The sequence below is a fragment of the Bufo gargarizans genome, chromosome 3 (assembly GCF_014858855.1).
Source record: "Bufo gargarizans isolate SCDJY-AF-19 chromosome 3, ASM1485885v1, whole genome shotgun sequence".
NCBI lineage: Eukaryota > Metazoa > Chordata > Amphibia > Anura > Bufonidae > Bufo > Bufo gargarizans.
The window spans coordinates 33,956,320-33,978,554 of NC_058082.1; the positions used below are offsets into that span (position 1 = coordinate 33,956,320).

The 22,235-nt window shown below is 44.2% G+C and overlaps 1 protein-coding gene across 2 annotated transcripts in view; it reads left to right on the plus strand.

Moving 5' to 3' along the window:
• The window catches only part of GRM5 (glutamate metabotropic receptor 5), a 351,377-nt gene extending 332,969 nt beyond the window's left edge, over positions 1 to 18,408 (plus strand). For both annotated transcript variants that reach the window (XM_044286024.1, XM_044286025.1), the window contains one exon: positions 17,589 to 18,408. In XM_044286024.1, the coding sequence (XP_044141959.1) occupies positions 17,589 to 18,408 (820 nt within the window). The remainder of the gene's footprint in view (positions 1 to 17,588) is intronic.
• The last annotated feature ends 3,827 nt before the right edge of the window (positions 18,409 to 22,235 follow it).

The following is a 22,235-nucleotide window of genomic DNA, read 5'->3' on the forward strand; positions in this document are numbered from 1 at the left end:
TGGTTCTTTTTAATGGGTTCTCTAGGGGAAAAATTATTCAATAGAAGTAATAAAATATCATATGACGCTCAAACACTTGAAAATGATACATAAAACGTCTCTCTCGTGCATTGTCTGTCTGCAAAACAATGGCCGTCACATTTCCTCTTTACATAGGATTTTATTTTATTTTTATCTGTTATTTATCTGAAATTATATGTTAAATTGTGTTTTTGTCCTTTCCTTTCAAGTATGGGTTTCTTATGGTAAGTAAATTGTATGAAGCAGTAGGATTCTAGAATTGTATGTCATGTAATCTTGTTCCTATCCCCACAACCGATTTTTCCCTTCCAGTGCAATTGTAGTAAATAGTTAGATCCTATTAGTTCCATAGTACTAGTGGTGGTGTCCTTATTGGTAATATAAGAAGAACTTGATTTATACTCGGAAATGGATAACAAGGACTGATTTACAGCTCCATAAGTGAATCCATTTTCTGTTATCATAGATATATGTCCATGCCTTCTGCTTTAAGAAGACTGTTCCTCTAAACTGTACTGATGAGCCTTGGAAGGGTTGCTAGGCTTTTCAGCTGATGGCCTTTCCTTAGAATAGACAGCCAGTGTATGATCATGGGGGTGTATCAGCTTCATACATTGTAGTGTGTCTTTGCTTGATACTATAGCTCAGCCCATTCAAGTGGACAAGGCTGAAACGCAGTCCTAGGCACTTGTTTGTGTCTCACTGTGCATGGATATACAATGAAAGGGTATGCCTCTTCATTTCGCTGATTGGTAGGGTTCAGACCTCCACGATCATATAATGATGGCCTATTCTAATTGAAAATCACAAAAAAATCCCTTTTAACTATTATTTTGTACAGTAGCAGGCATCAAACTACCTAACACTGTGTAGCAAAAAGTATTATTTCCATTGGTAATATTTCAACCAATAGGGGGAGACTTGGGCTATTGCACTACAAGCTACATACATACTACCTATATTAAGCTATTGCTCAACTTTCCTTGTTCTGAAACCAGTGTCTGTTGCCCTCTATTCTTCATGGCTACATCTTTGGAAACCAGAAGGATATATAAACCTGCCTCATTCAGGCATTCATTGGATGAGCTTACGTGTTCCTTCCCATGACCTAACTCTAGTTGCTCTGTTCAAATGTCCTGATGCAGCAAAGCCAAACTGGAATTTCCTTAGATTCCGCTCCTCCATCTAGCCTGTGTAGCAGAATCGATTCAATACCTAGGTCTTTACCAGCCTGTGAATCTTTCTGTAGTTCCAATACTGCTGGATGTGCAAGATTTGGACAACCACAATTCCAGCTAGTGTTTGAATATAAGCAGAATTACCAGTTTTTCCAGACTTGTGATGTTCATTGAGATGTTCTCCAGAAGCCGCCTATACTTCTGCCAGTCGCTCTGATTCCTAAGCTCCACCAGTGCCTTCACTGCCATGTCTGCACCTGTCTTCTTCACCTTGGCCTGACAGTAGCCCGTTAGGCCTGTTAGAGATAGATACAATTTAAGGTACTTACAAGGTTACCTGGTTCTCTTTTGGAAAGAACTATATTACAATGGGAGTTAAAGCTATCTGTAGTCATCTTCACCTCTAAGCCACTTTCTAGAGCTTCTTAAATTGAGTCACAGTCTAATTAATGGTTGCAGGGGCGTAGCTACAGGGGGTGCAGAGATAGCAGTCGCTACCGGGCCCAGGAGTCTGAGGGGGCCCAAAGACCCTTGTGCTGTAAAGGAAGACACTGAGGGAAGGGGGGCCCAAGCCTAACTCTTGCACCAGGGCCCATGAGCCTTTAGCTGCATGGTTGAGATACAATTTTGACAGAAGTTACTACATTCTTCAGAGATCTTTCTGAACTTGCACCAATCTCTGGTTTGACAATATAAATGACTTTGCGTGCTTATTTTGATGACCGACTTGATTCATGAAGCCAATTTCAAAGTACATTGAAGTAATTGTTAAAGATTTTGGCATGGGCTAGGATCAGTGTTCAGGTCTAGGTTCGCTATGTTCTTGCTGGTGAGGCCCTGGTACAAAAAGAATGAGAAGCTCAGTTCTAGAGGGCTTTGAAGAACCAGATTGTTCTGCCTCTGCAGCTTCAACCATTTTCTGCATTAAAACAAAGACTTAAAAAAATTAATGTAATTTTGCTATAAAATCAGGTATCTGAATATAAAGTCTATTTTCGGAAGTTCCATTGCGGTGAATAGCGAGTCTCAGAGGTGGGACTGACATATCCCTTGAATATGCCATAAATGTCCAAATAGGAATTACCCCTTTAATTCCAGCAAAACAGAGTTTTTAGTCTTGAGGACTATAGATCTCACCTCCACTATACGTGTTCCTGGTTCTCATTCTCTTTTGCAACCATTGGTGTGCTTTAGTGGTTACCTCCTCTTAGTCTTACAGCAGGTCTGGCAGCATCATCTGCTTTAACATGCTTGAGCCTTCTCTTTGGTCCTACAGTCTGCTGTTTAAGCTATGCAGACTCTCCAGGCACTACACATGGCCTCAGCCACACATTAACTCATTTCCTGCCCTGCAGCTCTTTTTAAACAGCGCAGGGGTATCCCGTAGAAGCGATTAACATTGCATGCAAACTTATATTTTTTTTATTTGCATATGCATACATATAGTGTATACAATTTTTTACATAAGGTAGAGGTAAACTAAGGTAATATGGGATTTCACCCGCTTACAATTCCTTAATCTGGGTCTTTACTATGGATAAAAGACTAACCTGTTCAGACATCAATGATTCAGACATCATCACATGAATGTCTTCCACTCTCCACTTAAAAAATAAGGATTGAAATACATTTTGGTGCTTTGGCAAAAAATTTTGACTTACTGCTTTGTCTGTATCTCTACTAAAACACTGCATGGTATCTCTGTGATTGGATCTGCCATGCTTCAAAGTTTCATGAACTTTTCTATCCCATTTCTGGATGGAATCTTGAACATTATACTTTTTATCTAGCCGAAGTCTGTTACCTTTTTTCCAGGTTGCTGCTTAGTAATTTTATTAAAAATGATAAAGACACAACAGCTGAACAACACCATATGGTGGACACAGCCTTGGTATTGCTATGCCAAGTGATTAAAGGGGTTCTCCAGGAAAGATAAAAATGAAAATACTGAAAAAACATGCTGTTATAAATAAACTCCTAATTACATTTATTTATTAATGGCTCATTTTTTCTAGGGGAAAGATTTAAAATGGCCACTGACAGATTCCTGGACATGGAATCCGCCCTCCTAATAACACTGCAGGATGGCCTGTGAGAGAATGTAAACTCCGGTCTCTGCCTACATCAGCACTGCAAAGCTCTATATTATGTGCAGATGACAGCTGAGATAAGTGTGTCCATGTGCTTCAGAGCTCTCATCAACTCATACTCACAAGCTGAAGTGTAGAAATGAGGACCAGACACACGCAAAGTCATTAGAAAACATCTGTCACAACCAGACAGCTGAGAAGCTCTGACAGAGGCCTTTCAGAACCTCCTCCTTGAGTTCTGTGTTGTGGTATTCAGCTCCTCCTCTCATTAGCGTCTCTCAGCTGTTATGTGTTGGACTAATTGTTTCCCTTTAAATTCTTCCCCAGAATGCTTTTCTGGGCGGCTTATATTTCTTCCTGGAGTATGTGTGCTTGCCCATCTGGTTCTCCTCTCCTCCACAAAGTTAAGTGTTACACTGTTATCTGTTATTTTCTGTTTGCTGGATCCCAGGTGACCCTGACTCCCTCCGTGTCTGGTGTAGGGAGCCGGTGGTCGTGTCCCCTCACTATTGTAGGGTGCTCAGGGCTTTATAGTCAAGGTTCGTGGATATGCATACCTCCACCATTCGGATCTATGCATAGGCTGAGCAGCCAGGGAAAGTGCCAGGTCTTCTACAGGGGTCTCCCTTTTGTTCCTTAGCTTTTGGATCCAGCGAGACATTTATGCATGTTGTTTTGCCTTGTTACCTGTACACATTCCGTGACATTATAAGCCGCCAAAACCGTCTTAAGCATGGATCCGGTTTCACTTTTGGCTGAACGCTTCCAGGGTCTTTCATTGGAGGTAGCTGACCTCCGTAAGACTTTTTCTCAGCTTCAAGTGACCGGTTCAGCTTGCGTTCATGGAGCTTGTTCTGAGCCTAAGATCTCGCTCCCGGATACGTTCTCCGGGGGTAGTGAGAATTTTGTGCGTTTTAGAGAGGCTTGCAAACTCCATTTTCGCCTTCTTCCCCATTCTTCTGGTGATGAGGAACGGAGGGTGGGGATCATTATATCGCTGCTCAGGGGTAACGCTCAGTCCTGGGCCTTTTCGCTGCCGGAGGGGGCACGGTCCCTCCGTTCAGTGGATGAATTCTTTTTAGCCCTGGGTCAGATATATGATGATCCGGATCGTATTGCTCTGGCGGAGTCTAGACTACGTCTCCTATGCCAGGGTAAACAATCCGCAGAAATATACTGCTCAGAATTTCGGAGTTGGGCAGCTGATACTGGTTGGAATGATGCTGCACTCCGAAGTCAATTTTGCCATGGTCTTTCAGAGGGATTGAAAGATGCATTTGCCTTTCATGAAAGGCCTATTTCTTTGGACTCTGCTATGTCTCAGGCCGTTCGTATTGACAGGCGTCTTAGAGAGAGAGGAGAGATCTCTCCTTCCTGTCATACTCGGTCTCAGGACTGTGCAGCGGTCCCATTCTCTGCGCAGGGGTCTCAGTCGCTGTCAGCCCCTTCTGAGCAGGAGCCCATGCAGCTGGGGTTGATTGCTTCTGACAATAGAAGATTCAGCTCGCATGGGAGGGTTTGTTTTTGTTGTGGAGGTATTAATCATTTGGCAAATATTTGTCCCTCTAGGAGATTCAGGCAGTTCTCTGGGTATAATAAAGAAACAAAGAGGAAAAAATCTTTGAAAAATGTTCCGTCTGTTACTATTGGCAGGATTGAGGCGGAGATTGAAGATTTTCCGTTTGCTTGTAGTTCCCGTTTTGTCCTGCCGGCTAGGGTGGCGCTAGAGAGCAAGAACATTTTTTGTGAGATTTTTGTGGATAGTGGAGCAGCGGTCAATCTCATTGATAATCACTTTGCGATAACTCATGGTTTCCAGGTGTGCGCTTTGAGAAAGGATATTCCTGTATTTGCTATCGATTCCGCTCCACTTTCTCAGAAATCATTAAAGGGCATAGTTCACAATATCCGTTTAATTGTGAGTGATGCTCATGTTGAGGATGTGTCATGTTTCGTCCTTAGCGGTTTGCCCACCCCGCTGGTGTTGGGGCTGCCCTGGCTCACTAAGCATAACCCCACCATTGATTGGCAAGCGAAGCAAATAAATGGTTGGAGTGACTTTTGCAGAGAGAATTGCCTCACGACATCTGTTTCTGAGGTTGCTACTAAGACTATACCATCTTTTCTCTCTGAATTTTCAGATGTCTTCTCTGAGAGTGGAGTTCAGGATTTGCCCCCGCACAGGGAGTACGATTGCCCTATTAATCTCATCCCAGACGCCAAGCTGCCTAAATCTCGTTTATACAATCTTTCCCAACCTGAAGAGGATCGCTATGCGTGCTTATATCTCTGAGAGTCTGAGAAAGGGACACATACGACCCTCGAAGTCACCTGTTGCCGCTGGTTTTTTCTTTGTTAAGAAAAAAGATGGTTCTTTAAGACCTTGTCTGGATTTCAGGGAGCTGAACAGTATCACTAATTCGTGACCCTTATCCGCTTCCTCTGATCCCGGACCTGTTTAACCAGATTGTTGGGGCTAAAGTCTTTTCCTAAATTAGATTTAAGAGGGGCATACAACCTGGTCAGGGTCAGAGAAGGGGACGAATGGAAGACGGCCTTCAATACCCCTGAGGGCCATTTTGAGAACTTGGTTATGCCTTTTGGTTTGATGAATGCCCCAGCCGTTTTCCAGCATTTCGTGAACAGCATTTTTTATCATTTGATGTGGAAAATTTGTATTAGGTGTATTTGGATGACATTTTGATTTTTTCTCCCGATTTCAAAACTCATAAGGAACATTTACGTCAGGTCTTGCTCATCCTGCGGGAGAATAAATTATATGCGAAACTGGAAAAATGTGTGTTTGCGGTTCCAGAAATTCAATTTCTGGGGTTTCTTCTCTCCGCGTCTGGTTTTCGCATGGACCCAGAGAAGGTCCGCGCTGTGCTTGAGTGGGAGCTTCCTGAGAATCAAAAGGCGCTGATGCGTTTTTTGGGCTTTGCCAATTATTACAGGAAGTTCATTTTGAATTATTCTCTATTGTTAAACCACTCACTGATATGACCAGAAAGGGGGTAGATTTTTCTTCTTGGTCAGTAGAGGCGCGTAAGGATTTTTCTGATATCAAGGAGAGTTTTGCTTCCGCTCCCATCTTGGTGCAACCTGATGTTTCGTTACCCTTCATAGTTGAGGTTGATGCTTCTGAGGTGGGTGTGGGGGCGGTCTTGTCTCAGGGTTCCTCTCCTGCCAATTGGCGACCGTGTGCCTTTTTCTCAAGAAAACTCTCCTCCGCAGAGAGAAATTACGATGTGGGAGATAGGGAATTGTTGGCCATCAAGTTGGCTTTTGAGGAATGGCGCCATTGGCTAGAGGGAGCCAGACACCCTATTACCGTATTTACTGACCATAAAAATCTGGCCTACTTGGAGTCAGCCAAGCGTCTGAACCCGAGACAGGCCAGATGGTCGTTGTTCTTTTCTAGGTTTAATTTTGTTGTCACGTTCCGCCCTGGAGTTAAGAATGTGAAGGCAGATGCCCTGTCACGTTGTTTTCCGGGAGGCGGGAATTTTGAAGACCCGGGTCCCATTTTGGCTGAAGGTGTGGTGGTCTCTGCTCTTTTTCCTGAATTGGAGGCAGAGGTGCAGGCAGCCCAGTCAGAGGCTCCTGATCTTTGTCCTCCTGGGAGGTTGTTTGTGCCTCTCGCTTTAAGACACAAGATTTTTAAGGAACACCACGATACGGTCCTTGCTGGGCACCCGGGGGTAAGAGCCACACTGGATCTCATCGCTCGGAGATTCTGGTGGCCTGCGCTTCGTAAGTCGGTTGAGGGTTTTGTGGCAGCCTGCGAGACTTGCGCTCGTGCCAAAGTCCCTCATTCACGGCCATCAGGTCCTCTCCTTCCCTTACCCATTCCTTCCCGTCCTTGGACACATCTGTCCATGGACTTTATCACGGACCTGCCTCGTTCCTCGGGGAAGACTGTGATTCTGGTGGTGGTGGACCGTTTTAGCAAAATGGTGCATTTCATCCCTTTTCCTGGTTTGCCCAATGCTAAGACGCTGGCGCAGGCATTTGTTGATCACATTGTCAAATTGCACGGTATTCCTTCAGACATAGTCTCTGATAGGGGCACGCAGTTTGTTTCTAGATTCTGGAAGGCTTTCTGTTCTCGCTTGGGGGTTCGGTTGTCATTCTCTTCTGCTTTCCACCCGCAGTCGAATGGCCAGACAGAGCGCATCAATCAGAATCTGGAGACATATCTGCGCTGTTTTGTGGCGGAGAATCAGGAGGATTGGTGTTCTTTTTTGTCCCTTGCTGAGTTTGCTTTAAATAACCGTCGTCAGGAGTCCTCTGATAAGTCACCATTTTTTGGTGCATATGGGTTTCATCCGCAGTTTGGGACTTTCTCGGGAGAGGGGTCTTCTGGTTTACCTGATGAGGACAGATTCTCCTCGTCTTTGTCTTCTATTTTGCAAAAGATTCAGGATAATCTAAAGAGCATGAGTGAGAGATATAAGCGTGTGGCAGATAAGAGACGTGTGCCTGGTCCGGACCTGAATGTTGGTGATCTGGTGTGGTTGTCTACCAAGAATATCAAATTGAAGGTTCCCTCCTGGAAGTTGGGTCCTAGGTTTATTGGGCCTTACAAAATCCTGTCTGTCATCAATCCTGTTGCCTACCGTCTTGTTCTTCCTCAGACTTGGAAGATCCATAATGTTTTTCATAAGTCCTTATTGAAACCTTATGTTCAACCCATTGTACCCTCGCCTTTGCCTCCTCCTCCGATTATGGTTGATGGGAATCTTGAATTTCAGGTCTCTAGGATTGTGGATTCTTGTCTTGTCTGCGGTTCTCTCCAGTACCTCGTTCATTGGGAGGGTTATGGTCCTGAGGAGAGGATGTGGGTCCCAGTGACGGACATTAAGGCCACTCGTCTCATCAGGGCTTTCCATAGGTCCCATCCTGAGAAGGTGGGCTCTGAGTGTCCAGAGTCCACTCGTAGAGGGAGGGGTACTGTCACAACCAGACAGCTGAGAAGCTCTGACAGAAGCCTTTCAGAACCTCCTCCTTGAGTTTTCTTTGTTTTGAATTTCAGTTCCTCATCTCGTTAGCCTCTCTCAGCTGTCATGTAGTTGGACTGATTGCATCCCTTTGAATTCCTCCCCATAATGCATTAGTGTGCGGCTTATACAACTTCCTGGAGTGTGTGTGCATGCTGATCCTATTTTTCAGTCTTCTACAAGATAAGTGCTGTACATTTATTTGTGATTTTCTGTTTGCTGGATCCCAGGTGACCCTGACTTCCTCCGTGTCTAGTGTAGGGAGCCGGTGGTCGTGTCCCCTCACTATTGTAGGGTGTTCAGGTGGTATATAGTTGAGGTACGTGGATATGCGATCATCCACCATTGGAATTTTCGCATAGGCTGAGCAGTCAGGGAGAGTGCCAGGTCTTATGCATGGGTCTCCCTTTTGTTCCTTAGTTTTGGATCCAGTGAGTCATATATTCATTTTGCATTGTCTTGTTTCCTGTACACCTTCCATCACAGTAAGATGAGCAAAATGCTCTAGATAAGTCATTATAGCTTTAAACATTCAAGCTAATTTTCCATTTTTATTTTTAGAATGTTAATGAAATCTTCCATGATATTTATTCTGTCTAAGGGCAGATAATCAGTTTTGAAACCTGACCATTGCTCTTCAGGGATCTGAAGAAACATTTGCCAGATACACTATCTAATCTCTTCACAATTCATTCTACGGAAGACACAGTAAATTGACTCGCCTATATCTGCTTTCATGCCAAACTTGACTTCAATTCCCCGGGTCTTGGTTGGGAATTCATTGGTGTTTTATAACCTTCATGAAATGTTCTAGGTATCTCATTGCTGACAGGTCATCCAAGTATAAAAGCTGATTTTTTCCTATTTTATAGTGGTCAGGTTGGAGGCATGATTGTTAGATGCTTAATGTCCACCATATCTACAAGTCAAGCAGAAGCCAGCCTCATCCATCCTATCCCAATTATGTGTTGCCCATGTGTCAAATTTAACCATGAACTTTATAAGAGATTTGCTGCCATAATGGTCATTGGGGTGTCAGCAGAAAGGCTTTTTGTTATTGATTACTTAAGAAACTTTGGCCTTCCTCGAAACTTCTTTCCAAGTTGTGATTATGCTTTTCTGGAGCACTCAAAAGAGGCTGAATGATCTCGTAAGGACACAAATGCAATTGGCAAATAATTACCTGGAACTGCTCTATAATGAGGGTATGAAGTATGGTCATCCACAAAGAAAAGTTCTCTTGTTTACGTTGACCCCATTGTTTGATGGGCTTTTTTAAATGTCAACATGTATACCAGTATCAAGTTCATCTCCAGTCTTACATTCTCGAGCAGAATTTGGTGAATTAGATTCTGAACTCATATATATCTTAATGAATGCTCTTCTAAGACCTGGATTTCCAAGGAGATGTCTTTGCTCTGCATGTTATCCAAAAGGTACATGCTAGGTTCTCTGATAAACCTGTCAAGACAAGGGCCACAAGGAGTAGTACCCTTACTCCCTACTTATTGCTCCTTGCTCAAACATTGGTGCCGAGCACCCGAGCACAATGGAAGTCAATGGGAGAACCCGAGCATTAAACCAGGCACCCTCTGCTCTGAAGAGGGGAGGGTGTCTGGTTCATAGGAAAAGGTCAGAAATTGATGAAAACACCACTGAAATGGTTCGGGAACAGCATGGGGAGGATGTCTGGATGCATCTTGGACTCCAAGGTCATTGCTGGGAACAATGTTGTCCGAGTAGTATGCCACTTTTACAGACTGACAATAATACGCACGAAACCTAAATAAAATCGATTTTAGAGCAAAAGTTGTTAGGAAACATTCTTTCCTGTATATTTACTTGTATATAAAGTGCAAGTGTTGCCAAAAATTACAAGGAAGAGGCACTCCGATACAACCTGTATATTACATAAAGTTGGGCCTCATTCACATAGTGGTACAATTGTTCAGGTAGTGGGACCCCTACACTCATAAAGCCTATGCACTAAGGGAAAGGGCTGCCAAAAATTACAAGGAACTGGCACTCCATTACACCCTTTATTACACATAAAGGAGGGCATCATATACACCCTCGAAAAATTAGGATTGATGGCCTGCAGGTGACCCTCTAAAACATTAGTGGTGAGGGCCTGCTGCTGAGCTGACCATCTAAAAAATTTTGTGGGCGAGGACCTGCTGCAGAGCTGACCATCTAAAAAAAAATTGTGGGCGAGGGCTAGTGTTGAGCATGAATATTCAAATAGCAAATTTTTGGCGCGAATATCGCCACTTTGAGAATTTGCTAATATTTTGAATATAGTGCTATATATTCGTTGTCTGTGAAGGTTCTCACTTAGCCAGGTCATGGTATATCTGTAAAGAATAACTCAAGGCAACTGGATGTACTGTATATTTCTTGAAAACGTTTCACTCGTTCTTTCAACAAGCTTTCTCAATTCTGAGTGACTGTACAAGAATTCTCTGGGAATAAATATGTAACTGAATCAACATCTGGTAATTATACCCAGCATGGGGTCAGAGGTCATTATACCCAGCATGGGGTCAAAAGTGTTGATTCCATTATCCTAATTGGAGTCAGTAGGTGATAATAACCTCCCAGAAAAAGGTGTCAAGACAGCATTGTATGTGTTATATCGAATATTCAGCATTTTTTTCCATCTGAACACATAATTCCACTCTGCATCTTGCTTGTGGACCAATGAGAAGGAAGCAATGTCAAGTTCACAACAATACTTAGTGCACCAATCAGTAATCTGTAGTCAGACCTGCTAAAATGTGAAGTTGCATGTAAGTGCGAAAAAATATTCTAATCACTGCCGAGTAGCGCAATCTCTAATATATTGGAGCACTTGACTCTATCTGCATATAAAGCTATTCTAATGTTCTGCCGTGCCAACCATTTTCTCCAGTCTCAGGAAACTTATACCAGCTTGAAAAATGTAGCCAAAGTGACCTACGCCTGAATTTCGCATTACGAATTCGCATTACAGCGATTTTTACATTGCCGATTTTTTGCATTCAATAAAATAATCTCTAATTCTCGAAACTCCCAAATATATGACAAATATTCTACAAAATATTCGTGAAATATTGCAAATTCGAATATAGCCCCTGTCGCTTATCACTAGTGAGGGCCTGCTGCTGAGCAGACCATCTAAAACATTATGGGCGAGGACCTGCTGCCGAGCTGACCATCTAAAAACTTTTGTGGGCGAGGGCCTGCTGCCAAGCTGACCATCTAAAAATGTAGGGGTGAGGGTGATCCTCTAAAACATTATGGTTGAGGGCCTGCTGGTGACCCTCAAAAACATTATGAGTGAGGACCTACTGGTGACCCTCAAAAACTTTATGGGTGGGGGCCTGCTTCTAATATGACCCTCTAAAACATTTGGAGCGAGGGCAGCATGTTGATATGATGGAGGAGGAGGAGGACGAGAAAAGGGAGATTGAACTATATGCCCTTTTTAGTGGTGGAAGGAGTGCATAGGAATACAGTGTATTCAATACACCATAAAAGCCACATTTAGAGTGCCTTTATGTTTAGCTGCTTTCCTCTGGTGGAGTAAAGAAGTCAGGGGCAATCCAGGCCCTTGTTCATTTTTATGAGTCAACCGGTCAGCATTTTCAGTTGACAGGTGGATGCGCTTATCGGTTATTATGCCCCCAGCAGCACTAAATATACTCTCTGACAAAATTCTGGCAGCGGGGCATGCCAGCACCTCCAAGGCGTAGAGCGCCAGTTCATGCCACGTGTCCAGCTTGGACACCCAATAGTTGTACGACACACAGGGATCACTGAGGACGCTGACACGGTCTGCTACGTACTCCTTCACCATCTTCCAAAATATTTCCCTCCTTGTGACACTAGGCCGCACATCAGGTTGAGGGTGCTGGCGGGGTGTCATAAAACTGTCCTAGGCCTTGGAGAGTGTTGCCCTGCCTCTATTGGAACTGCTGTGTGTTCCCCTCATCTCCCCTTCTCGGTTGGCCAAGGAACTAAGTATTCTGCAGCCAGCATTGTCTGCTGGAAATTTTTGGAGCAATTTTTCCACAAGAACCTTCTGTTATTGCACCATTTTGTTCGTCCTCTCCACCACAGGAATGAGAGATAAGAAGTTCTCGTTGTAGCGGGGGTCGAGAAGGGTGAACAACCAGTAATCGGTGTTGGCCAAAATGTGTACAACGCAAGTGTCACGGGAAAGGCAGCCTAACATAAAGTCAGCCATGTGTGCCAGAGTCCCAACAGACAAGACTTTGCTGTCCTCATCAGGAGGATGACTCTCAATCTCTTCATCCTCTTCCTCCTCTTCTACCCATCCACGCTTAACAAATGTAATAAAACTTCCATAGGTACTACCCTCTGTAGCGGAGGCAACCGTCTCCTGCTCCTCCTCCTCATTATCATCATCATCATCCAATTCGTGCTGAGAAGACGAACTGAGGGTGGTCTGGCTATCACCCTATGTTCTTTCTTCCCCCATTTCCACCTCTTCCACATGCAAAGTGTCCGCCTTAATTGTGAGCAGCGAGTGTTTGAGTAGACACAGAAGTGGGATGGTTTCGTTACTAATAGCGTTATCGCCGCTCACCATCTGTGTTGATTCCTCAAGTTGCGTAAAACCTCACAGAGGTCAGACATCAATGCCCACTCGTCGCTTGTGAAGAGTGGATGCTGACTGGAAAGGCAAGTGACCATGTTGCAGCGGGTATTCCACTACTGCCCTCTGCTGCTCACAAAGCCTGGCCAACATATGGAACGTCGAGTTCCAGCATGTGCTTACGTTGCACAACAGTCGGTGAGCTGACAATTGCAAGCGCTGCTGCAGCGTTGCCAGACCGGCAGAAGTTGTTGATGACTTGTGGAAATGGGCACACATGTGGCGCACCTTCAAAAATAGCTCAGGCAAATTGGGGTAGGTTTTGAGAAACCGCTGAACCACTAGGTTGAACACATGGGCTAGGCATGGTATGTGTGTGAGCTTGCCGAGCTCCAAAGCTGCCACCAAGTTACAGCCATTATCAGACACAACCATACCTGATTGTAGGTTGAGTGGTGAGAGCCACAGCTCAGTCTGGTGCCTTATCCCCTGCCACAGCTCTGCGGCGGTGTGCTGTTTGTCACCTAAGCAGATCAGTTTAAGCACGGCCTGTTGCCACTTCCCCACTGCAGTGCTACACTGCTTCCAGCTACTGATTGATGGCTGACTGGTGCTGCAATATGATAATTCAGAGGTGGAAGTGAAGGAGGAGGTGGAGGAGGAGTAGGGGGATTTCAGACACTAAGGTAGGTGGCGGCGGAAACCCTGATGAAAGTAGGGCCCGCAATCCTTGGCGTCGGTAGCACCTGTGCCATCCCAGGGTACGACTCGCTCCCGGCCTCCACAACGTTCACCCAGTGTGCCGTTAGGGAAATATAGCGTCCCTGGCCAAAAGCACTTGTCCATGTGTCAGTCGTTAAGTGGACCTTTCCAATAACTGCGTTGGTCAGGGCACAGATGATGTTACGGGACACATGCTAGTTTAAAAATATTGGTAGCTGGGGACAGAGTACCACGGGAAAGCCACCGCCATCAGGCTGCGGAAAGCCTCAGTGTCCACAAGGCTAAATGGCAACATTTCCAGGGCCAGCAATTTGGAAAGGTGCTATGGTCTGTGGGTAGGTGGCTGGGTATTTGTGCTTTTGTTCAAAGGCCTGGGGTATAGACATCTGTACGCTGTGCTGGGACACAGAAGTGGATGTGCTAGCTAATGGTGCTTGCAAAGGTCCAGGTGCATAGCGGGAGGCATCTGGGATTGCGTCTTGAACATGAGATTGGCCAGCACGTAACACAGGGGGAGAGGATGCAGTGGTGTGACCCGCAGACACTGGTTGTGGATCCAGGCATTCGGTCCACCTATTAGGGTGCTTTGATGCCATGTGGCGGATCATGCTGGTGGTGGTGAGGTTGCTAGTGTTCACGCCCCTGCTCATGTTGGTACAGCACAGGTTGCAAATGTAAATCACAGAAAAAATGCACCAAACGGATATGCCACTATACTGGCTAGTCATAAATGCAGATATTAATAGCTGAGACTTTTGCCAATATATTCCTGTCAGGAAAATATCAGAGCCCATCATGCACCACGTCACGGTCACTCAGCATGGCAGGTTGCAAATGACAATTCATTTGTCTGTACTTTGCTCAAAAAAAGCACCAGACTTCGGGGAACAGTTGCGGGCCAGTTTGGTGTGGCCTGCCTTCTTCCTTTTGCCACCGCACTGCCTCTTCCAGCCTGTTGCGGTACTGCGGATCCCTCCCCTTCTGTACCGCTGTCCTCGCTCGGCTTGCCACCTTCCCAGGTTGGGTCAGTGACTTTAGCGTCCACCACCTCCTCTTCCACTTCCTCACTCTGGTTATCCTCCTGACTTGTTGACCTAACAACAACCTCAGTTATTGACAACTGTGTCTCATCCTCATGATGAACCTCTTGAGACACTAATTCAGGTTGACTTATTGGCAACTGTGTCTCATCATCATCATCCACCTCGTGAAACACTAATTTCCGTTCCCCACTGTCATCTTCTTGTGACTGTGTATGCTCAAGAGTTTAGGAATCAGTGCACACGATCTCCTCATGTCCTTGGTCAAGCAGGCTTGTCTAGAGGCCCAAATCAAGGAATGGCGATAAAAAGAGCTCCTCGGAATATCCAAGTGTGGGATCACTTGTTTGCCAAGACTCTCCATGGTGGGAGGAAGGAGTATCAGACTCTTGGCTACTGAGACTGGACTTTGTGGAAGACAGGATGGTGCTTAACTGACTGGAAGCATTATCTGCTGCAATCCAACCGACCACCTGGTCAAACTGGTGTGACTTCGAGAGTGGTGTCCTGCGCCGCCCTGCAAACTGGGACATGAAGCTAGGTATCGTGGATAAGTGTGTTTCTTGTGCTCTGGCAGCAGGCACAGTTTCACCGGGCCCAGGGCCACGGCCTCTGCGTGCACCATCAGCAGCACGGCCACTTCCCCGTCCCTTACTGCTCGCCTTGCGCATATTAAATGGTATATATGCTTGCAAGTATGCGAGACGTACACAGAATGTCAGACATTTTTGGGATGCGCACACGTTAAACAGGAGGTATAGTGCAAGTAATGTCGCTGTCACCACCGCCTAATAAAAAATTACACTGAATGAATGTCACTGATATTTAGGTTGCACAAACGTTATGCAGGAGCTGTAGCGCAGGTAATGTAACTGTCCGTAGCGGACACCGTCTACATAAAAAGTACACTGGATGTCACAGATATGCTTAGGCTGCGCACACGTCACACAAGAGATGTAGCACAGATAATGTCGCTGTCACCAGCGGCAAAAAAAATTACACTGAATGTCACTGATATTTCGGCTACGCAAACGTTATACAGGAGATGTAGCGCAGGTAATGTAACTATCCGTAGCGGACACCGTCTACGTTAAAAGTACACTAGATGTCACATATATTTTTAGGCTGCGCACACGATAGACAGGAGATGTAGCGCAGATAATGTTGCTTTCTGCAGCAGCCAAACAATTGCAAGCTATTTAGCGCAGGCTGCGCTAAAATTATATATTGCTGCCACACACAACAATAGTCCTTAAAATGACTTTTGGGTCTATAACAAGTATAAAAACTTAAATATTCCTATTTCACTCCCTACACTAGCTCTCCCTTCTGCTCTCCAGCTTTCCCTTACTAAGACTGAGCCGAACACGTGTCATGACGCGTTCCGGCCAGCCAATCACTGTAATGCCAGTAGCCAACATGGCTACGGCATTACAGTAAATGGCAGTACTTTCCTGCACATTTATTGGCTGTATAGCAGCCAACAAACGTGTGGGGAAGAGACTTGAGCATCGCACTCGAGCACACGCGATATTCGGCCTAACACAGGGATGTGTCGAGCATCGCTATGCTCGAGTAAAATTTGTGTTTTGACGAGCATGCTCGCCCAACACTAGTGCAGACACATGCTGGTCTTCACAGATACATCCTTGGCAACTAGTGCTACTTGGTGACAGGCGGCATGACACTCCTTACTATCTAATACATTATCCTTTGCTCTTCTGGTATTGGGACAACTGTCCTGAAATTCCTGACCTATGTTTCATATTCTGGTCCAGGCAATTCGTACGGTTCTTTTGTCTGCCTTCTGATCTTTTCTGGTTATGATTCCTGGTCACAGGGAATGTCCCTTGGCCCTAACATTGTTCCTTCTTCTGGCAACAATTGTATGCAAATCCTGACTTTTCCATTGTCTACTCATTTCATTGTACACTAATTGACTCCTCTTTCCTGGTGACAATTCAAGATACGATACATCGTCAGTATGACTTCCATTGTCCCACATTCTGGCTAGCTTGCAAGTTCAGAACCCCTGTACTGAAGGTTTTATATCTAAAGCCTTAAAGGGGTTCTGCACTTTGTTTAAACTGATGATCTATCCTCTGGATAGATCATCAGCATCTGATCGGCGGGGGTTCGACACCCGGGACCCCCGCCGATAATCTGTTTAAGAAGGCAGCAGCGCTCCAGCATCGCCGCGACCTTCTCACTGTTTCCCGCTGGCCGAGTGACGTCACGACTTGTGTCAACTGGCCTGGGCGGGGCTAAGCTCCATTCAAGGGAACGGAGCTTAGCCGCACCCAGGCCAGTGATACTAGTCGTGACGTCACTGGGCCAGCGTTAAACAGTGAGAAGGCCGCGGCGCTGCTGGATCGCTGCTGCCTTCTCAAACAACTGATCGGCAGGGGTCCCGGGTGTCGGACCCCCGCCGATCAGATGCTGATGATCTATCCAGAGGATAGATCATCAGTTTAAACTAAGTGCAGAGCCCCTTTAATTGTCAGTTTGGTGATTGCTAAGACTGTATTACATCATAGTAACACATGTATAGGGACATAGCTAGAGGGGGTGCAGATATAGTTGTTGCATCTGGGCCCTGGTTCCTAATGGATCCAATGGCCCAACCAACCCATATAAACAACAGTATTACAAATAGCAAAAAATCGAAGGTGGTCATTTTACCAATTATGGACACCTAGGAGCAATGTACAGTACATAGATTCTACTTAACTCAGTACAAACTGTACAGTTAGCCCTTTACAGTTTTGCTAATTATGAGGAATTTAGTTGTTGGTCTAATATGCAGTTTTACCAAAAGTTTATAGCAAAATACATACAATAGTAATTTTCCAAGAGAGCTTGTTGTCAACAAAAAGACAAAATGTAATGCAACATGTGATTTCTCCATTCTTATGTAATTTTTTAATTTATTTCAGCTCTAATGGAAAATCCGTTACTTGGGCACAAAACGAGAAGAGCAGTCGGGGTCACCATCTATGGCAGAGGCTTTCTGTCCATGTCAAGAAAAAGGATAGTACAAACCAGACAGCTGTCATTAAGCCCTTCTCTAAAAGCAGCACAGAGAACAGATATATTAGCACTTCCTTTCCTGATTCCAGTGCCAAAATGCTGTATGATGTTTCTGAAGTTGAGGAGCATTATCCAGTACAGTACAGACCACAGACACCTTCTCCAATCAGCACTGTAAGCCAGAGAGCAACTTCTGTAACCCGGACCGATGATGACATCCCGTCTTTTCATTCAGATACTGCCCAACGAAGCGGTTCTTCTCAAGGTTCCTTAATGGACCAAATCAGTAATGTTGTGACCCGATTCACCGCTAATATCAGTGAGCTGAACTCCATGATGCTTTCTTCTAACGCCCAAGGAACATTGGTGCCCACCCCTTTATGTTCTTCCTACCTGATTCCAAGGGAGATCCAACTTCCCACAGCTATGACCACCTTTGCAGAGATCCAGCCAGCCCCAGCAATTGAATTTAACGGTGGGTCACTTACTGCCAGAAAGTCCTCTTCTGACAGCGTCAAAGATAGCACTTCAGAAGCACCAGTAGTAAAGCAAGATGTTGAGGAGTTGGTGGCATTAACACCTCCTTCTCCTTTTAGAGACTCCATTGACTCAGAAAGCACTTCCCCTAGTTCCCCAGTTTCAGAATCAGCTCTTTGTACCCCATCATCACCTAAGTATGACAACATGATCTTGAGAGACTACTCTCAAAGTTCTTCCTCGTTGTGAATGTAAATTATACTAGTCGAATATCATACAGGATAGAGGGAGAGTTTCACAGACCTTGTTTGCGCAGGCAGCTGTTGCTTCTTAAAGGCAGTATAAGATCAAAGGTCCCATCTTCCCATGCAGAGCAGTTGTTAATAGAGTGGCCTTAAAACATGGTCTTTAAGAAACATTTGAGGACCGTTGAGGGCTGGTCAGGAGTTGAAAATAGAGGGTAGGAGATTATTATAAGTGCTTTGATTTAATGTTAAAGTTGAAAAACAAAAACTTTTTTGAACAGAGTGGATTGTAAGCAACTGTAAAATATATTGTCTTGTTTTGCTTTTGATTCTCTTCCCAGAGGTGAACCTTGATCTTTTATCAAGATTAGAAGACCAAACATGAATGTACATTTTCTAAAAGACTCAAAATCTGGGACCAAAATGGCAGGCAATTTTGTATGAAGAAACTATAACACAAAAAAATTGCATCCAATAAACTCTCAGAGCATCTCGATCCGTATCAAATATTTGATACCCATCATGAAAAGCTGACTCTCTGCAGTAGCAATGACTATGTACTACGTAGGGCACAACACGCAACTTGTCAATAACGTTTTCTTTTTTGTTTTTGTAAATATTCTTGATTCATTAATCTTTAATTGGTTCTGAAACCATAGGACTGGAGTTTATTAATGATGAATTCTATTGTCTTTTTTCACCGTGTTGCCGACAATACTAAAGTAGCAAAAAAAATATTTTTTTGGAGTACTGTTTTGTAATTTTCCTCCTAAGGGTGAGTTGTTTTGGTGAATATAATCTTTATAGCCGAATAATTATTGTGTTCTTGCATCCCTATGTGTCGAATGCTTTTTTTTCTAATCATTTTTTTATTGATGAAAATTTTTTGTGTTTCATTGCTTTTTTGCATGTAAAAAAATTGATGAAAAAAAAAAGCAAAAACAAATTCAGTGCTATTCAAATAAACATAAAACGAACATGATATGTCATTGGCATATCTTTTAATAAATTGTGTCAAAGCCTTGAATACATTTACTGTAATAAGCCATGGTTTTATGTGGCATGGCTATTTGTATATTATTTTAACCTTGAACTGTGACCGAATTTGGATTTCAAAGCAATACAAAGTAAGGATTACATTTCCTTAAACCTGGGATTTTTGGTCCCCAAGATATGAAAAACATAACAAACACATTTGGTATCATACATTAATAGGATATTATTTTTTATTGTATATTTAAAGAGAACTTTGTTATCATTTCAGAGCAATTTAAAAAAATGCATATGTAAAAAATATATATACTCACATATATCCTAAAGAAATATCCATTTTCAGACAACTATCCTCAGGTGCCAAATACAATAATGTTAAGGATAGTGTTTTATTGTTTAATTGCGGGTGATGACAATGAAAATAGCCTTAAAGTGGAATGTAAACTTACAGAGCAGATATCCAGAAGATTGTGCCAGGAATGGTGTCTATGAAAGAAAGAATTTAGAGAATTATATAAAGAAAATGGAAGTTTCTAAGCATAGTAATTCTGTAGGGTTGTCCAGGGTTTTAAGAAACTTGCATAAGGATAGCTGATTACTATTTGTTCAACCACCACTCATCCCGAGTACAGGAGTCCTGTTTCCGCCAATCAGATTGAGAGACAGGTCGGACATGCACTCTGCCACTTCATTCATTCTCTATGGGACTGCCAGAGATAGTTGAGTACAGAGCTCGGTCCCATAAAGAATGAATGAAGCAGCAGGGCGCAGGCTCGACCTACCACTCCATAAGATTGGGGGAATGGGACTTCTGTTTTCAGAATTGATGGAGGTCCCAGTGGACAGACCCTTGGCGATCAGTTAGTTATCACCTATCCTGTGGATACGGGGTAACTTGCAAACCTGGCACAACCCCTTTACATTTCCCACCTCTCTGGTGGTCCCCTCTGGTCGTGTAGAAATTATGTCATATACATCAGTCATGTGACCTCTTCAACCAATCACTCACCTTAGCAGTGATGCATGTATGCCAGTGACTTCCTGCAGTGGTCATCTGAATGAAATATGACTTCATTGTTGCAGGATCGGCAAGGATCACTGGAGCAGTGGTGCTGAAGTGGCAAGGGATTTAACGGGTAAGGATTGGTTATTTTTTATGTTATACCATTTAATGTACTTTGACGGGTTTCTTAAAATCCCGGACAACCCCTTTAAATTATATATATATATCAAAATCAAGGTAGCCATTTTGTGGTCTGAATCAAAATGGGCGAAATTTTATTTAAAAAAAAATGTTTTTAGCGCCTGGCCCTATGGCTGAGGCATGATATGACTCATTCCTAAGTGATATCACTTGATCCTAAACTGATATTATAGATGGGGTCAGGCTGGCACATCATGGGCTCCTCCGGAGGGCCCAGGTTCTCAAATAGTGATGGGCCTCAAAAGTTCCAACAACTCCGTATGGTGCCAACCACTTGCCATTAGGGTCAATTACTTTTGGATCGATTTACAAATAACCTATTAGATCATATTAATGATATGTCCTATGTGTGAAATGATAGCAACAAGGATTACAATCCAATTAAAATTGGACATGTATGGGGTGTGGCTAGCCAGGGATGTGAGCGGCCGCTTGTCTGCTGAGCTCCTGTGCACTCTCGGCTATTTATCCTAAAATTTCTAAATCCCCTAGCTGCAAAAGTACTTACTCTGCTCCTGACCTCTTAAGGATCCCTCTGGTACCTGGCAGGAACAATACCTCCTACCTCCTCGCCATGACTAAGAAAAAGGAGACAAAAGGTGCTGATAAAGACATCCAAGATGGCGCCGGAGCGGCATCTCCTGGGCGCATCGGCCGCGCAGTGGTGGTGCAACGAGAGGTTGCGGCAAAGTTGCAAAAATATGCCCACTCGACTTCAACACTAGCTGCAAAAGGAGCTCACAAGAAGCAGATGCCTCCACAAGATGAGTCAGGCCTGGACTCAGATAATGAGGCAGTAGTTGCCAGAGCAGAGGCCATATGTAGCCCCAATAGATACAGCGTCTTGCAGACACGTGGCGCAGAAGTGGATTCGGGGGCCCAGGAATCGGGCTCAGAGGAGCCAACCCTTAAATATGTAATGCATGCTATCGCCAAATGTTGCAAATCGTTGAACACTCTTACAGTACAGGTGGGAGCAATAAAAGAGGACATTACCATTGTTAGACACGACTTAAAGAAACTCACTGAACGCACAACAGCCCTGGAAGTATGGGGGATGTGGAGGACGCCATGCAACCACTCAAAAGAGATGTTTTGGAACATGCACGAAGGTTGGACTCAGTGGCAGCCAAGCAAGATGACTTAGAAAACCGGCTACGCCAGAACAATGTGCGGATTGTAGGGGTGCCAGAGAAGGTAGAGTGGGCGAACCCCACGGAATTCTTTGAAGCATGGCTGAAGGAAAAGTTTGGAGTGGAGACTTTGAACCCACTGTTTGCTGTTGAAAGAGCCCACAGAGTCCCAACTCTCCCATTAACCCCGGGCATGCCACCACCGCTTGTGCTAATGAAGATATTACACTATAGAGATCGAGACATTATTTTTAGAAAAGCTAGAGACTTGCCTGAACTCTCCATCAATGGTCACAAGGTGTTGCTCTTTCCCGATTATTCCCTAGAGGTACAGAAGAGATTTCTGGATGTAAAGCAACGCTTGGTGGCGCTCAACATCCCATATTCCATGCTGTACCTAGCAAAACTTAGGGTGGTTGCCCTAGGTTCCACCAGCTTGTTTGAAGAATCAAAAGAGGCAATGAGATAGCTGGATCGGCATGAGCGCCAGTTATGAGAAGA